This window comes from Podarcis gaigeae (assembly GCF_964106915.1).
Source record: "Podarcis gaigeae genome assembly, chromosome: 1".
Taxonomy (NCBI): Eukaryota; Metazoa; Chordata; class Lepidosauria; order Squamata; family Lacertidae; genus Podarcis; species Podarcis gaigeae.
The window spans coordinates 100693854-100709393 of record NC_139678.1 but is presented as its reverse complement, the minus strand read 5'-3'; the positions used below and the strand labels follow the sequence as shown (position 1 = coordinate 100709393).

Genomic DNA, 15540 nt, shown 5'->3' with positions numbered 1-15540 from the left:
GTTATGAAAAACATAGCCCCTCTTCTGTCATTAAATAGCACTCATACCAAGACATAGAGGGACGCAGGTAGCGCTGTGGGTTAAACCACAAAGCCTAGGACTTGCCAATCAGAAGGTCGGCGGTTCGAATCCCCGCCACGGGGTGAGCTCCCGTTGCTCGGTCCCTACTCCTGCCAACCTAGCAGTTCGAAAGCACATCAAAGTGCAAGTAGATAAATAGGTATCGCTCCGGCAGGAAGGTAAACGGCGTTTCTGTGCGCTGCTCTGGTTCGCCAGAAGCGGCTTAGTCATGCTGGCCACATGACTCAGAAGCTGTACCCCCACCCCAATAGCGTAAGGGATTGCATAAGTACTGAGTGACAGAGGAGTGGTTTGGACACCAGCCTCACTGCAGTTGGCCTGGATAGGCCTGGAGTAGGGCAGGATAGCAGTGAGGTCAAGGGCTGTGCCGATGCACAGATGGAATTAAGCTGGCATTCCTGTCCGTGTGTTTGCACAGCCCCCACTTCACCTCTGCCTTGTCCCTGTTCAAGTAAGTTGCTACAACAATAGGAGCTATCAGAAAGGCATCATCTCACCCTTGAAGCTGCACTTGCGAAAAAGATGGCCACTGTAGCATCAGCAACCTTGATTTCATTGTTGCTCGTGTATACATTTCCAGAGGTACAGATCGGGGAAGTTGCAGTTGCCCTATAGTAATAAGATTGTTGCTGATATTTTACCACTACTGCTACTCTTGCTTTGCAGCTATTAATGCTACATATATGCCACCAGTGGTAATGAGACCTCATAGAGAAGGCACTCCACTAGGCAATGGTGCCAAACAACCTCCATTAATTTCAGCAGGGCTCATGAAGAAGCCCAGTCCAAATGTATAGCATCCATGCTTGGTGCTTTGCATCTGGGGGAGATCAGGGAAACATAACATATCTCATACTTTAATTTTACCATATTTATAAAAAAGCTTTGGGCCTGGAATTTGCTAGGAGTTTAGCACTATCTATATACAATTTAAAACAAAAACCGAAAAAACCCTGCATGTTGCTCTACTCTGAGTGCCCTCTGGTGCCTTCCCTTTCCCCCTCTCCTCACAAGCAAAACTTGTTTTTGTTTTGTTTTGTTTTTTAATTCTTGCAGCTTCCAATTTTGTTTTTGGTTAGGCTTTCTAGAATCCTTGCAATTCAACACATAAACATTTATCGCTATATCCATTAAGACTTAAGGTTTTTTAGATTTTCAACTATGAGGGAGTACTCAGCCAAAGATGCTTGAAAGATAAATACGTTTAATTAGGGGCAGAGGATGATCATTAAAGGAAGTCTGACTGCTGCAGAAGTCATTAACAATCTTAAATGAAATTTTTATTTTTATGATAGCCATTTACATGTATAATAAGAGCCAATGATTCTTGGGAGCAGTGTGACAGAAACAGAGTGTAGCGAGAACTCATGTAAGACATAGTATTTAAATGAGCTGGTGTTAGCTATTCATATTTGTTAATGAACTAGATATGCAGGGCTATAAGAATGAATGTTCTGATGCTTTAAATTTTAATATCTGGAAATCAAGGGTAAGGACCAATTACCAGGATTTTCACCCCTTAAAAGGAATAATTAATAATGACATAACAAATGTACAATTCCAAACTCCTAAAAAAAATAGTAAAAATTAGGATCAATAGTATGAAGAAAAGATGGGAACTGTGGAATCTTAATTCACTATTTTATAATTAGAACTGCTTCTTTGTAATAAATGATAGGAGTGCCTTGCAGACTTTGATCACCTGGAATTACTGGCGCTTGCAGTAGAAATGAACAGACTGTGTTTTGCCCTTTACCTTTATGGTAAATAAAACAGCATTCTAATAATTAAATAAATTGTAAATCTCTAATCCTATTTAGCCATCCTCATTACACAGGCCAGGAAAGTTACTCTGCTATTACCTGTCTAGTTCTAATGATTGGTAATGATTTATTGTGTCTTTTTTATTGTTCTAAAAGTGCCCTGATGTGGTGCCTTGATGTCTAATGAAAAGAGATTGGTCTTAAAAAGCAACTCATTGTTTATCCTGACTCTTAGATAACACACTTTTTCTCGTGATAAAATATTTTTCTTATTTATTGTTCAAAACGCACAATATAGACAATAACTCTAATTTGGGGGCTGCCTTATTCAGTTGTGTTTTATCCCTGGTGCCTGGCTGTCTACCGCAGTACCTCAGCACATAGCTTTACTCTGAGATAAGCCCCTTCTGCCTTGCTCTTTCTCCCATGCCTTCTGTAGTTTTGCCTGCAGGATGCAGGTTTTGAACTGAAGAGCGCAGTGGAGTTCTAACTGTGCCTTTCCGGTTTCAGCACAATCAAAGTTTTGTGTTTAGAATTGTCCTTGACATTCTTTCGTCCCACAATGGGGTGGACACAGTGTGCTGGAAGCCATGACATCATTATCACTGACACAGACTTAAATAAATCACCTGCATCTTGGCCTCTTTCTGCTTATTCAAGGATTCTTCATCTCGAGGAAGAAAGTGCTCTTTATTTTTACAAACCTTTATCCCAGGGGTGGCTGGAAAATGCAAACTTTTACAAGTGTTTTCAAAATAAATATACTCTGGGATTCTTAGGAAGGCGTGTTGCTCACAGTCAGATGTAGTCTGCAAAACATAGGTGCTGTGCAAAAAGGTAAATCTGCTCAAACTTTTGTTGCTATCAGTAAAAATTAAATAAATGTAAGCTCTCGTACTCTTAGATTTATTTGATACATCCGAACACAGCAAGCTGGGTTTTTGGTCCCTTTGCTGTTGATTTTTTAATCATTGTTTGCAGTGTTTCCTGTATACTTGAGTACAGTATTGGTGAAATCAGAAACAAGCTCACATAGTTGATCTTTGAAAAATATTGTTGCCGCAGAAAGAGGATGCACAATTCTGTTCAGGAAGAGTTTCTCTGTGACTTGAAGGGGTGTAAAGTAAGATTTGCTTTCTACAAAAAGCATGCCTAGATAAAAGCACTTAGAAATTAAGGCTTTTTTTTTTTTTTACTGATACAGAATTTGGAGATGATCAGCAGCAAAAAAAAAAAAAAAAAAAAAAAGCATTTTGAAAGGCACATTCGCCCCGAAATACATGATGTACTTTTGTGACCTGCACAAAAACAAGAAGAGCATTCTCTGTATTTGCCTATTTATTGGGTTTTGGGAAGCAGCTCGATCATAATGTAACTTCTCTGTACTGCAGCAGAACATTACAATGAGGAAGGAAATGCAGCCGAAATCTTAGCATCACCACTATTATGCAAAAAAATAAGAAAATGCTGTTAGCGTTTTTCCCCCCTTAGTGACTGGGTAGATGTGCCCTCAGATGGAAACAAACTTGTGACTCCTTTCTACCAGAAATCACATGAGCTGATCAAGGAAGGGGGGAAAAAATCCACACAAGCTATATTTATATCCAGCACTAAACCTCTCACAAGTGCTGTACCATTCAGCTTCCTAGTAAGCTGCCACAAGAAATACTGTGTATCACAGCTGACAACTTTTTATCAATGTATATGGATTTTCCTAAAGGTTTTTGGAATCAAGATATCCTGTAACAATGTTCTATGGAGGAGACAAAGTGCCAAATCACTGTAAACTATATAGTTTGAAGAAATTATCGGCAGTTTTTGCAGGAATATTTTAACTTGGGGTTTTTTATTTTAAGCTACAAAATAATAAAATGTATATTTATAGCTGCATCTCACATTCTGGTTGTAAAACTTTGAAATAAGTCAGCTCAGCTTTAGTTTTGATTAAAATGACACAATTAGATCCTGTTATTCAATCAGCTAATTACTCACAAAACGGAGCACATAAATAATACTGTAGGATTGCAAACCTCAGAATGAAGTTTGTACTCCTCGCCTTCTTCCTTGCAACAGTTGTTGCAGAAATTGATTGATGTTGTACCATTTTATATCCACATCAAACTCTTTATTTGGGGGGGACCCAAACTAACAATCCCAACAATAAGCATTTTCAGTGCTTTGTCCCCTAGAAAAATAGGTGTTTGTACTCACCATGAAGTTGCTACAGTAAGTGCCACACTTTTTAACAACTAAAAAAAGAGGTGCTGGTACTGCAAACCCATAAGTACCCCCTGGGAAAAAGCACTGAGCATTTTAAAGTTCTATGTACCAGGAATTCAGTCATTATCCCTAGACCGCCTAAACAGATAATGTCTGCTTAGGTCCGTTTTTGGATTTACCCATTTACAAGTTCCACTTCTTTGTCACATTACTTGGAAAAAATGTTTTAGACTTCATTTATTCCCTGTTCACATATAGCATTCTAGTCCCATATTGCCGTTCTCCTTACCAGCAGACATATGGATGCAGAATTCAGACGTGGAAGATAATTGAGTCAAGACATACCAGGAGAGATAGTTTTATGCATTCTGTTGTGCCATGATTTGGAGACGGGAATTATTTTAAAATAATACCATCCTGGAATTTACCTGCCAGCTGGAGACATGTTATACACAGCTGACAACGTAACCTGAAGACCTGCTGTGCTATTACTGTGCTTGTATTATACATATTTTGATGCAGATATCACCACATCAGAATGATTTCAAGGGGGTCTCTCTTAATGCTAGTGGCAAAGTTGTAGTTACTCTCCCATTCTGAAACTCAGCACATTCTACATCTTCCCTGAAAGTAGTGGTTGATGATGTAGTAAAATAACCATTTCTTTCATCTTGTTCACTGACAAATTGCTGAAGCCATTGGTCCAAGAACCATTTAATATTGTAACTTTTGGTGTCACCTTTTTCATCCTTGGGAATAATTACTTCACATGATCAATGCAACCATCAGCTGCAAAAAAATTTGTAGAATGGAGGGAAGTTCATGAAATTGCTCCAGCTAAAAGCCAGGAGCTATCAGTTTACACGTCGTATTGTTTATTGTGATTCCTGAGAGTGATTAAAGTAGACCAAGAAGCCGAGTTATCCCAAGTTAACAACAGGCAAGAGCAAAATAAGTTCAAAACAATCTTTTGAAAGTGTACGCTGAAAAATATATTTATTTTTATCCCACCCTTCCAAAGAGCTCAGAGCAATACACTTGCCTCTTCTTCCCCACCTCCCCACATGTGGCATCTGTGAGGTAGGTTAGACTGAGAGGCTGACCCAAAGACATCAAGTGACCTTCATGGCCGAGAGGGAATTTGAACCTAGGTGCCCCCAGTTATATTCTAGCCACATCACCACGCCAGTTGTACAAATTACCCCATTAAGAATTTCCTCGTATTTGTTGCCATTTCAGGTAACGTCCCTGTCCCTGTGAATAGTTCAGGTGGGGGGTGGAATGTTAGACCACTGTCCCAGGGATCAGCACATTGGTGTCTAAAGCCTCAGGTATTCCATGTTATTTATAGGATTTTAAGTAATTAACTCAGGGCCAGGTCTCTTATAGGAAGCTGCCTTATATACCAAGTCACAGACTGTTGACACTGCCTGGCAGCTGCTCTCGAGGGTTTCAGACAGGGCCTTCCCCAACCTTAAACCTGGTGATGCTGGGGATTAAACCTGGGACTTTCTTCATGCAAAACACTTGCTCTACAACTGAGCTTTGGTCTTTCCTTTGGCATGTGATTGCCTGGAGAAACTGAACTGCGGGAATAACACTTCTTAGGATACCTTTTGTCAAACACTCAGGCCACAAGAAGGGCTGCCGCATCTCTTAACAATCCAGCTAATTCTTGTGTTTGTCCGCACAAATGTATACCCAGTAACAACAGGGGCTGCTCACATGGAGGAAACCCATATTGTCCAGACCAGTCCTTAGAATTCAGATTACATGATCAAATTCATGAAACTGCCTGAACAAAGCCATTGTGCTGAGATTTACAAGCGGGGTGTTCTGTGCTTTTGTTGAAAGAATCATCCTTGTTGCTGCCATTTGCTCGCTGTTTTAGTAAGGCTATTCTGTCCACTGAAAATGTCCATTCCTGTATTACAGAAGAAATGAAGGAAGAGTATGACACCATGGGGCCTGAAGCTGCAATTCAGACCACTGGAAACAACGGAACAGGTAAGGGCAGACCTATACAAACTTCTCTGGCTTCCTATTGCCTTTGGTTATTTTTGTTTGTATTGCAAACTGAAAGAATAAGCCAGGTACACTAGTTCACTTTTCTAGATGAAAGTTTGAGATATTCCTAATTACATGTACATTTCCCTGATTGTTTCACTCTGATACAAACCATTGATGCAGCCTTGATCCCACTGCAGTTTCTGGGAACATTTCTGCAGAGATATGTGTGACTAGGACAGTTTCTTTTGTGTTTGATGAAAAGTATATTTTCCTGCCTCCATCTATCCCTCATTTAATGTGACAGCATCCTTGGGAGTTAATAGATTCCAGCACTGTAAAGAGTGGTATTTTCCCCCCATACAGGTGATTATGCTGGAGTTTAATGTAGCTAGAATTTTCCTGTGACAGGATCTGTGCAAATATCTTTATAATCATAATGGGTGCACTTTTTGTATCAATACCAAACCCACATGTTTTATTGGGTGCATACTTCAGACCACTGAAACTTTTTTTTTCACTTTCCTTAACTCATTCTTCACTCCTTTTCTCAGAAACCTACCGTGTGTAGATGAAAAGAAAGTAACACTGATACAAAAGATGCATTGTTTCTAAGCCATCTCTTTAATGCTTTGCTGAAACCTCCAGAATAAAATGGGTTTTTCTCCAATCTTGATAGTTCAGTGTGTTCAAGCTGCTTTCCATTTGATTAATGGGACTGGTTTCTTCACAGGTAGCCTACAGTTGTAGGACTGTGTCTCAACTATTCCTCCTTGTGAGGGATACCTGTATTTGGCAAAGTTCTGTCCATGGTCCTAGTGTTAAGAACCTGATACAGTTCTGAGCTATAAAGATGTCGCAAACATGCCTGGCCAGTGAGGAAAGACAGAGCACCTTAACTTTGTGAAAATGGAAGCAAAGGAACTTTTTCCAGTGAGACAAGACTATTATTCCATACTCTCCTTACTGTAGTTTCCATCCTAAATAAGCTGTTTTCATGTTCCATTATGATATTTGATTCTTAGTGCCCACTAGCAATGCTGTTAAGTAGGGTGGCACCCAAATGCTACAAGGATTTTATTACTCACACATCTCTAATGTTGGTACACACCCACATGTTCTTATTAGACTTTGCAACAAACTGACTTGCCTAATTCTTATGGGGGGAAATAATGGAAAAATTAATCCATGTTGGTGTGTGAGTGCATGTGTTTCTATCTTTTGTATATTAGTCTTATATACTGGCAGGTAATCCGTAAAGTAAAATGAGGTCACATTTTCATTAGTTATGTATTACAAAGAGGAACATCAAAACATCTATACTGTACTGAAAAAATATTTTTTATTTTTCTTGGGATTTAATGGTGTGTAGCAAGGCCAAGGACAGGTCCTGTTAACACCATGTACTGGCAACAGTATGATCCTACTCCACTCACAACCTTTTAATGAGCCTTGTAGATGTCACAAAGCACCATAAATTCTCCAACACTGAGCCCCAGAGATTCTTGTCCAGGAGGGCAGCTCCCCAATAGGCAAATTTGTAAGAACCAAATCACTAAAGCTATGGAGGGCAGGCTGTCTGTCTTTCATATACACTACCACAATCTCATATAGCATGATCCTGATCAACCATTTTTTCCTCCCTACAAACCTCACAACACCCAAAGTCAACCCTCATAGCCCTGCATAAATGTAGAGCTTAATGCCAAGCCAAAATTTGGAACAGTACAACTTGTCTCTGCTACCCTTTCAGTGTCAGAAATAGAAAATCTTCCAATGGTGGACATCTGGAGAATACCTTCCTACCTGTAGAACACCTTCCAACCTGTAGAACCCACCTGCGACCGTCTTTGCCATTCACTTAACAAGCTCCATTTAACTTCCAAAAAGGACAGTGGCAACAGAAGATCAGTGTCCTTCTCCCCCAAACCCCTAAAATATTTTGTTTCTCAGTCATTATTTTTCTTTTTTTTAAAAGCAAAAAAACATGTGGTAATGTATCATTAGTAATATTATATTTTAAAAGGTTTACATTCAGAAGTAAAGTTGGCTATTTATATTAAGGTTCATGGTAAAGACTTCTTAAGAGTCTCATCTTAAGAGTTTCACACCATGCTTCCGACACTTCCATGTGGTCTCAGCGCCACATTTCAGTGGTTCAGATGCATGGATAATCTCCATGCCAGTACCAGCTGCCATTAGCATCATCCACTGTAAGTGGAAACTGTAATGTTTGAATCCTATCTAACTGCATTCCTAGTAAATTAGGCCACAATGTTTACTGAGACTTTCAGTTTGAGTGGTGGGTACCAATGCACATCCAGCAGAGAGAGCAGATTTCAGTATTTTGTATCTTGGCCTACAGGAAATAAAAAAGATTTCTATTAGATTCCAGTTGTAATTCCGTCTCACCAGGTGTTCCACAAGACTATTAATGCTGTCATTGGTACCAGTAAGAGAGTGGCTTCTGGAGTGTGAGAATCTGTCTACTTAAAAACTAGGCTGATACTACATTTCACATGCAACCACAAAATGATGGTGATGATTCATAATCATGGCCAGTTAGACCAAATTTGAGCAATTAATTTCGTGTATTTTCACACAGGTAAAACTGGCACCATTTCAGCCCAGCATGGCTTAGAGACTTTTCATCCTTATAGGTATTTTGAGGAAATGGATGAATGCATTCCCTGTAGATAAACAAAATCTGCTTACCCTTACCCAGTAATAGCCACGGACAAATACGTTTTGCTGAAACTGCATTTAAAAAAAAAGGTAGGAAAAGAGTTCTCTGCAAAGAAAAACAGAAGTAAAAGTTGGCAAGTTGAAAGGACTGATCGCTTTGAGACTCTAATCTGCATGTACCAATGAGGACCTGCCACTTCCTGCTTAATGAAGGCTGTGGTTTTATTAGCTTTGTTGCCGATTAGGAGTAGCTATCTCCATCTTACAGCAAGAGTTCCCACAAGAAATAACTGGCCTCCTATGCTCTCGAGTGTCTCCTTTAAATATCTCTTTTCCTTAGTGTGGTTTATGCTCATATGATGTTATGCTACCTCAGGCTTTAAGGAGTCCCTGCCCTAGTCCTTAATTAAAACAAGACTTCCTTAGTGAGGTCACTCACTCTACATCTTCCTAAAAAGCTTGACTCACAGATGGGAGTGTTATTTCTGTTTGCAATTTAAATTCACTAGGAATCAATGTGTGAGGCTATAGGCATAGAAATCATGCAGAGGGCATATAAGGGGAAATTCTCTGTCCTTTCAAGAGACATTAGTTGTGTGGGGGGTGGGTAGAGCAAGGGATGATCACAAGAATTAGTGCTAGCTTTGGCTGGTTTTCCAACCACAAGGTTTCCTGATGAAGTTAGACCTTGCCACAGTTAATGACGTAGTTACCTCCAGATTAGAGTATAATGTGCTTTGCACGGGGCTATCCTTGAAAAGTGTCTGGAAACTTCAGCTGGTGCAAAATGCTCATGCGGAATGGAGCAGACCAGTCAGAACATGCCTGTTTTGTGTGATACGTACTAATTGCCAGTTTGTTTCTGGGCTTGGTTCAAGGTGCTGCTTTTCATTATCGGAGGGCGGGATATAAATAAAATTTTATTATTATGATTTATTATCTTCAAAGGCCTAAACAGCCCGGGACCTTGGCATCTTCCTTGTCTCATGCTCTGTTCCACATCTGCATGAGGCATGATAGATAGCTACCAGGAGCGGGGCCTTTTCTGCACTGGCACTCATTTTGTGGTGTGCCCTTCTGAAATGTGTTTATTTTATGAATTATTTTCCCTTATTGACTTTTTTTCTTGATTTGCCATATTATCATTATGATAGTTGGTATATGAATTATTCCGTTTTGAGGAGTCACATCCCATAATATATTGCATGGTGTTTTAATTTGTAAGCCACTTGAATTTCTTTCCCTTTTTTTAGTGGAAAAAATGTGAGGCATAAAGTTTTAAATAAAATTCATTTGCAGTCACATTTTGTTTGTTTGTAACGCTGATCAATTATTCTAATGATGGCCAAATTCTTGTCAGTAACATAAGAGAAACTTTGACTTGCCTGATCTGCATTCAGATGGCACTTGATATTTATATTAATCTTTAATACATAATCACACAGTTAACGTTGTTTCAGTTAAGGATCTGTCAGCTACCCAGTAAATCCCATTGTTTCAAAGGTTTATAACTTAGACATAAACATTTGCCTTAGCTCCTGAATTCCTTTAATGCACAGGGAAACTGAATAATGCACACGTTTTAGAACCTCAGAAACGTTTAGTATCAAAGGAGACAATTATAGCCTCCTGTACAAAACTAGCATTCAAAACTGTTTGTAGGCCTGTTCGAGAAAGCTGACTAACCATCTGTAGGATCTAGTATATTACTAGGAGCAAAGGAAGAATTAACTTTAGGTAGTGACCATAATGGTATGTTTGAAATAATAGTGACAAAAGCAGCAGCTTTTAATAAGCCTTGTTCCAATTTGTTTTTTAATGCTGTAAAAATTTCTGGAACCGTTATTCTAAACAGTTATGTTCGGCTATAAGCTTGCAATGCTTGAGTAATGTTCCTATGGTCTGAACTGGTTTAAGTAGTTTTACAATATGGCCATTGGCCCAGAGATGGACTTCTGGCAAGAACACCAACCACAATATTTTCCTGTTCAATTTGCTGTCTACCATTTTCAGTCTTCCTGCTATAACTCCCTGCTTTCCAGCAGAAACCAATTATAATTTATATGAACATTTTTTCCGGATATTTCTTCCATATCGTTTTCAATATTCTACCCAGTAATTCACAACTCACCTCCAATCCAAACTATATATTCATTTTTTTCAATACCATCCCCCCTATTTAACCAGAATGTTTCTTTCCTTAAGAAAATATGTTTTGAAACATTAGAAGAAGGCATATACTTCAGGAATATATAATGATAGATAGCCAGCACAACAAAAAAGGCTATTTGACTTGCCCAGGCACACCCGAGTTTACTTCCATTAAATGTATATCAACACTGAAAAAAGACAGTTTTTGGCAATACAAGAACCTGATGTTCACAGATTTCAACATGCTGAATGGTCTTTATCATTCACTCTCTATTCCACAGTCACTCTCAGTGTGACTGATGGCTACCTGAATATGGCTGGGATCCAACCGTTACTTCAGTCACATACCCAGCGAATTAGAGGAGACAGTGGTAGTTGTGTAGGCGTTAAAGCACACACAAACAGGCCCAAAGAAAGACAGAAATCCAGCAGATAGAAGAGAGCATGGGAAAAGGCCACAGGAAAGGCATTCTAATGAAAATATAAAAATTGATTTGGTCCTATATGCCGAAGCACATGGCAAAATGGTAGGTGGTTTCTGCAAAATTCAGAGCAAACTTTATCCTCTCTGGAGGCTTCCTACATCTGGCAGACTGGTCACCATCTTGATGGGCAGGGCCAGTTTTGTTTGCATGGAAGTTTGTAGAAAATATGACCGCTACTTCCAGGAAAGTAACAAAAGATTTCAACACACGGTTTCCTTTATGCTTCTCCTGAGATGCCTGAGCAGAGATTTAGGCTCCTGTTCTAGGCTGGCTGGACCCCTGGACAGGAATCTTCCTCTTGCATAGACACACTACAGCTTTGTTTCGCAAGCCCCTTTGAACTATTGAAAGCTGTTTTTAAAACTTCTTTCTGCTGCAAAAGTGCATTGACCTGCATTAGGAGAAGCGGCGGCTGTTCAAGGGTCACAGTGGTGCAGTCAGAGCAGGACCTGGGAACAGACATCAAGAATGAGGCAGAATGTGCAAGAGGGACACCGAGTAGAAGCAGGGTTGCATTACCATAAGGGAAGGGTAATCCCATTAAGTCCAGAGTCTAACGTTACCTAACTGTGCCACTGAAACACAAGTCAAAAATGTCCTTGCATGTGCAGAACTAGGTGTGAGGATATTTGGATTCTGGACAACATATGACATAGTTAAGGGGTAAATATCTAAGGATCTGTTTTATGTTATGTTTTGTTTTGTTATGTTTTTAATATAATTCTCTTAAACCCACTGCCAAAGGCATATGGTAGTGAACCAAAGTATGAATAGCATCATAAAATAACTAAGGTATTTAGGTATTGGAACGCGGGTGGCGCTGTGGGGGACGCAGGGGATGCTGTGGTCTAAACCACTGAGCCTCTTGAGCTTGCTGATCAAAAGGTCAGCGGTTTGAATCCCCGTGACGGGGTGAGCTCCCATTGCTCGGTCCCAGCTCCTGCCAACCTAGCAGTTCAAAAGTATGGCAGTTCAAGTAGATAAATAGGAACCAACACGGCGGGAAGGTAAGCAGCATTTCCATGCACTGCTCTGGTTTCGGTGATCTGTTGCGCCAGAAGTGGCTTAGTCATGCTGGCCACATGTCCCGGAAAAATTGTCTGCAGACAAACGCCAGCTCCTTTGGCCTGTAAAGTGAGATGAGCGCCACAACCCCAGAGTCGTCTGCGACTGTCAGGGGTCCTTCACCTTTACCTTTTTAGCTAGGTAGCTAGCTGGTCAGGGCATGCCACTTCCTAATAATATCTCCGTCCCTCCCACTCCCCCAGTAGTATTTTGAAGTTTGACCTCTAGTTTCATGAGCCATTTCAGAACTTTATAAATATGGGAGCACCTGTTTTCAGGGCTATCACTAAACGCCCTTCTTCTGTTGATTCTTATTTTTGCCTATCTAGTTCATTCATCTTTATCATGACCTATTTCTGAGGGAGGGAGGGAGGGAGGGAGGAGAGAGAGAGAGAGAGAGAGAGAGAGAGAGAGTTAGTTTAACTTGAGCTCAGCAGGTTGCGCATTGAAGAAAGATGTTGCATATTGACAGGAACTGGAACATTTTTATTAACAACATCTATGAGGCTATTGCCAGAATTGCTTCCTTCTGTAAATGATATTAAGGCATCTCCTGGGATTTAGTAGTTTCAAACTATATGTTTTACTGGACCATTTCCCTCCCTTGCAGAATTAGGTATTTCCTTTAGATTTTGCAATAAAATGATTTTTCCATAACCTATTTTTGTACATAAAATACTGTAAGATTTTACTATGAAACAAACAGAGGTGTGAGTTGATTTTATGCTAGAACCATTGACCACCTATGGCACCATAATGGATTTTTTCCTTTATCTGTTGCCTTGAGGCAAAGATGCTAAATATTTCAGTAACCCTGTGTGTTGGTTTCCTCCCACAGTCTAAGTTACAATGATGTAAATCTAGTGCTTCTGTCACTCTATAATTATCAATCCAACCCCATTGATTTTAGGGTAGATACTGCTGATTTATGCTGTTGTAAGAGGGAGCAGAATCAACTTGATCTCTATTTTGGTTGCTTTATGAGAGAAAATATTTTAATCATCTTGGTGCTGAGTTTGTAACCTGACCTACTCAAATAAATGTATCAAAGTCTGAATACGTATGGACAGTAAAAAGTCAGTGTCAGTAAAAGTCTTAAACTGTACGTGTGCTGAAGAGGTACTTTTCAATACATAATTGAAAACACAATTCAAAAGCTGTTTTAGCTATAATTCTGCTCTGAGTTTACATGCTTAAGTCCCTTTGACATTGGTGGTCTTAAACAAACATACTGAGCAATGGATTGAATGTGAGGTCTCCTATACAGTTGGATTAATACTTTCCTGCAATATCATAGGCTTTACTGAATTATTCCTGCATCTAATGTTCAGAAAGGAAGGAAGGAAAATGATTAATTTTAGCAAGAGAATGCTTTGTGGTTCAGAGGATTTTCCCCCCATGGACATTGCACAGGCAAAACAACAACAACAAATTTTATGTTTTAATGAGAGAAAAAAATGAAAACTTCACTGTTTTTAGGGTCTACCTCACATAATTGTGTTCCAGAACTAAATAGTAATGTTTGTAAAATCATTCCAACATCACATTATTTGAGTAACAATGGTTCCTTTTTGAAGTGGTTGGGGGAGAGGATGTTGCTTCTCCAAGAATGTTATGTATTTCAGAGAAAAGACATTGGGCTAGAATCCTGACCAATTCAGAATTCTAGTTTCCTGATCAGAAAGATGTCCATTAGCCTATATGCAAGCTTGCTTATCCCCCCACCCCCGTTATTCTTATGGTCTTCCTTATCCCAATGCCCACTAACCAGCACTGAAAAAAATATATATTTCTGTGTCCATGAAATGGTGTCAGACAGTGGGCTACAGGTGTCTCAGAGACCAAAGGACAGAAGGTTTGGCAGATGATCTATAGCAATCTCCTGATATATAATAAGGATTTATAACCTCCAAATCCAAACCATAGGGTTTGAGGAGATCCAAAAGCAGGCTAACTTCTTAGTCCACCTATCATGAAGTTCAGATAAGACTGTGGTCTCAGAGTACCAAAGGACAGAGATTAGAATTTCTCCCACTGGTTGCAATTTATTTCAGGAATCGTTTTTGTAAGATATCATTGAATTACACCAGAATTCCAAAATGCACGAAAGTCTAAAATGTTGCTTTTTCAGATTCTGTGCACAGACAACATACAATATTGCACCCCCTCCCTTTTATATGAGGGAAAGAGGAGGGCACATGCATTGGCTTCTGCCATCTTTCATTAATGAATGGTGTCATCAGTGACTTTGCCAAATGTATTCTCTTACAAAATCACCAGCCAGTGATTTTATTGGCAGGAGAAATGAGCTAGGTGGGTAGCCACAGGATTAGGCTCATAAAGTAAATGTACACCATCTTCAATACCACTGTGTAGAGAAACATATAAATCCTCCACAAAACTATTTCTCTCCCCCCCCCCATCCCTTTTCTATTATAGTTAAGAATGCAAATTGCACGTCGGACTTTGAGGAATATTTTGCTAAGAGGAAAGTGGATGAAGGAGATGGACACTCAGTCAGTATAGCGGAGTACCTACAACGCAGTGATACAGCCATTATTTACCCGGAAGCCCCCGAGGAACTGTCTCGTCTTGGCACTCCAGAGGCCAATGGGCAAGAAGAAAATGGTGAGGATGGAATTCATTTTTAGCCACTCTTCTGACCTCTTGCAGCTGTTGCAATTATAAATGCACTACATGCCTGGGTGTTTACCTTAAAATTGAAGAACAGCTGCAGAAGCATGGAATTTCATGAGCAAAGATGGGACTGTAATTTCAGCATATTGTGATTGCTTTTTTAGTCAGCAAATTGAGACTCTTCTGTAGGTGAAATAAATAGCAGGGACAATTAAGGGTTATGTTTTTAAAGGAACAGCGTCCTTGCTCTAATTTTAGTTTGGGAATGATTGAATTTTTTTACAGGACAAATTGAGGATTACTAACTGATTCTGTTAAGTCCTTAATAAGTAATTGAAAAAGCATCCATGAAGATGGAACTAGATGGTGTTGTGTTTGGAGACAACAGACTGTAATTAAGTGCACAGCATCAATAAATCAGAGAAAGAAAGAAAAAAACCCCAACA

The 15540-nt window shown here is 39.6% G+C and overlaps 1 protein-coding gene across 10 annotated transcripts in view; it reads left to right on the top strand.

Annotated features, from left to right (window-relative positions):
• ZEB2 (zinc finger E-box binding homeobox 2) overlaps positions 1 to 15540 on the top strand; it is a 164750-nt gene that overhangs the window by 120319 nt on the left and 28891 nt on the right. For all 10 annotated transcript variants that reach the window (XM_083704315.1, XM_083704323.1, XM_083704317.1 and 7 more), the window contains 2 exons: positions 6000 to 6071; positions 14897 to 15085. In XM_083704315.1, coding sequence (XP_083560441.1) covers positions 6000 to 6071; positions 14897 to 15085 — 261 coding nt within the window. The remainder of the gene's footprint in view (positions 1 to 5999; positions 6072 to 14896; positions 15086 to 15540) is intronic.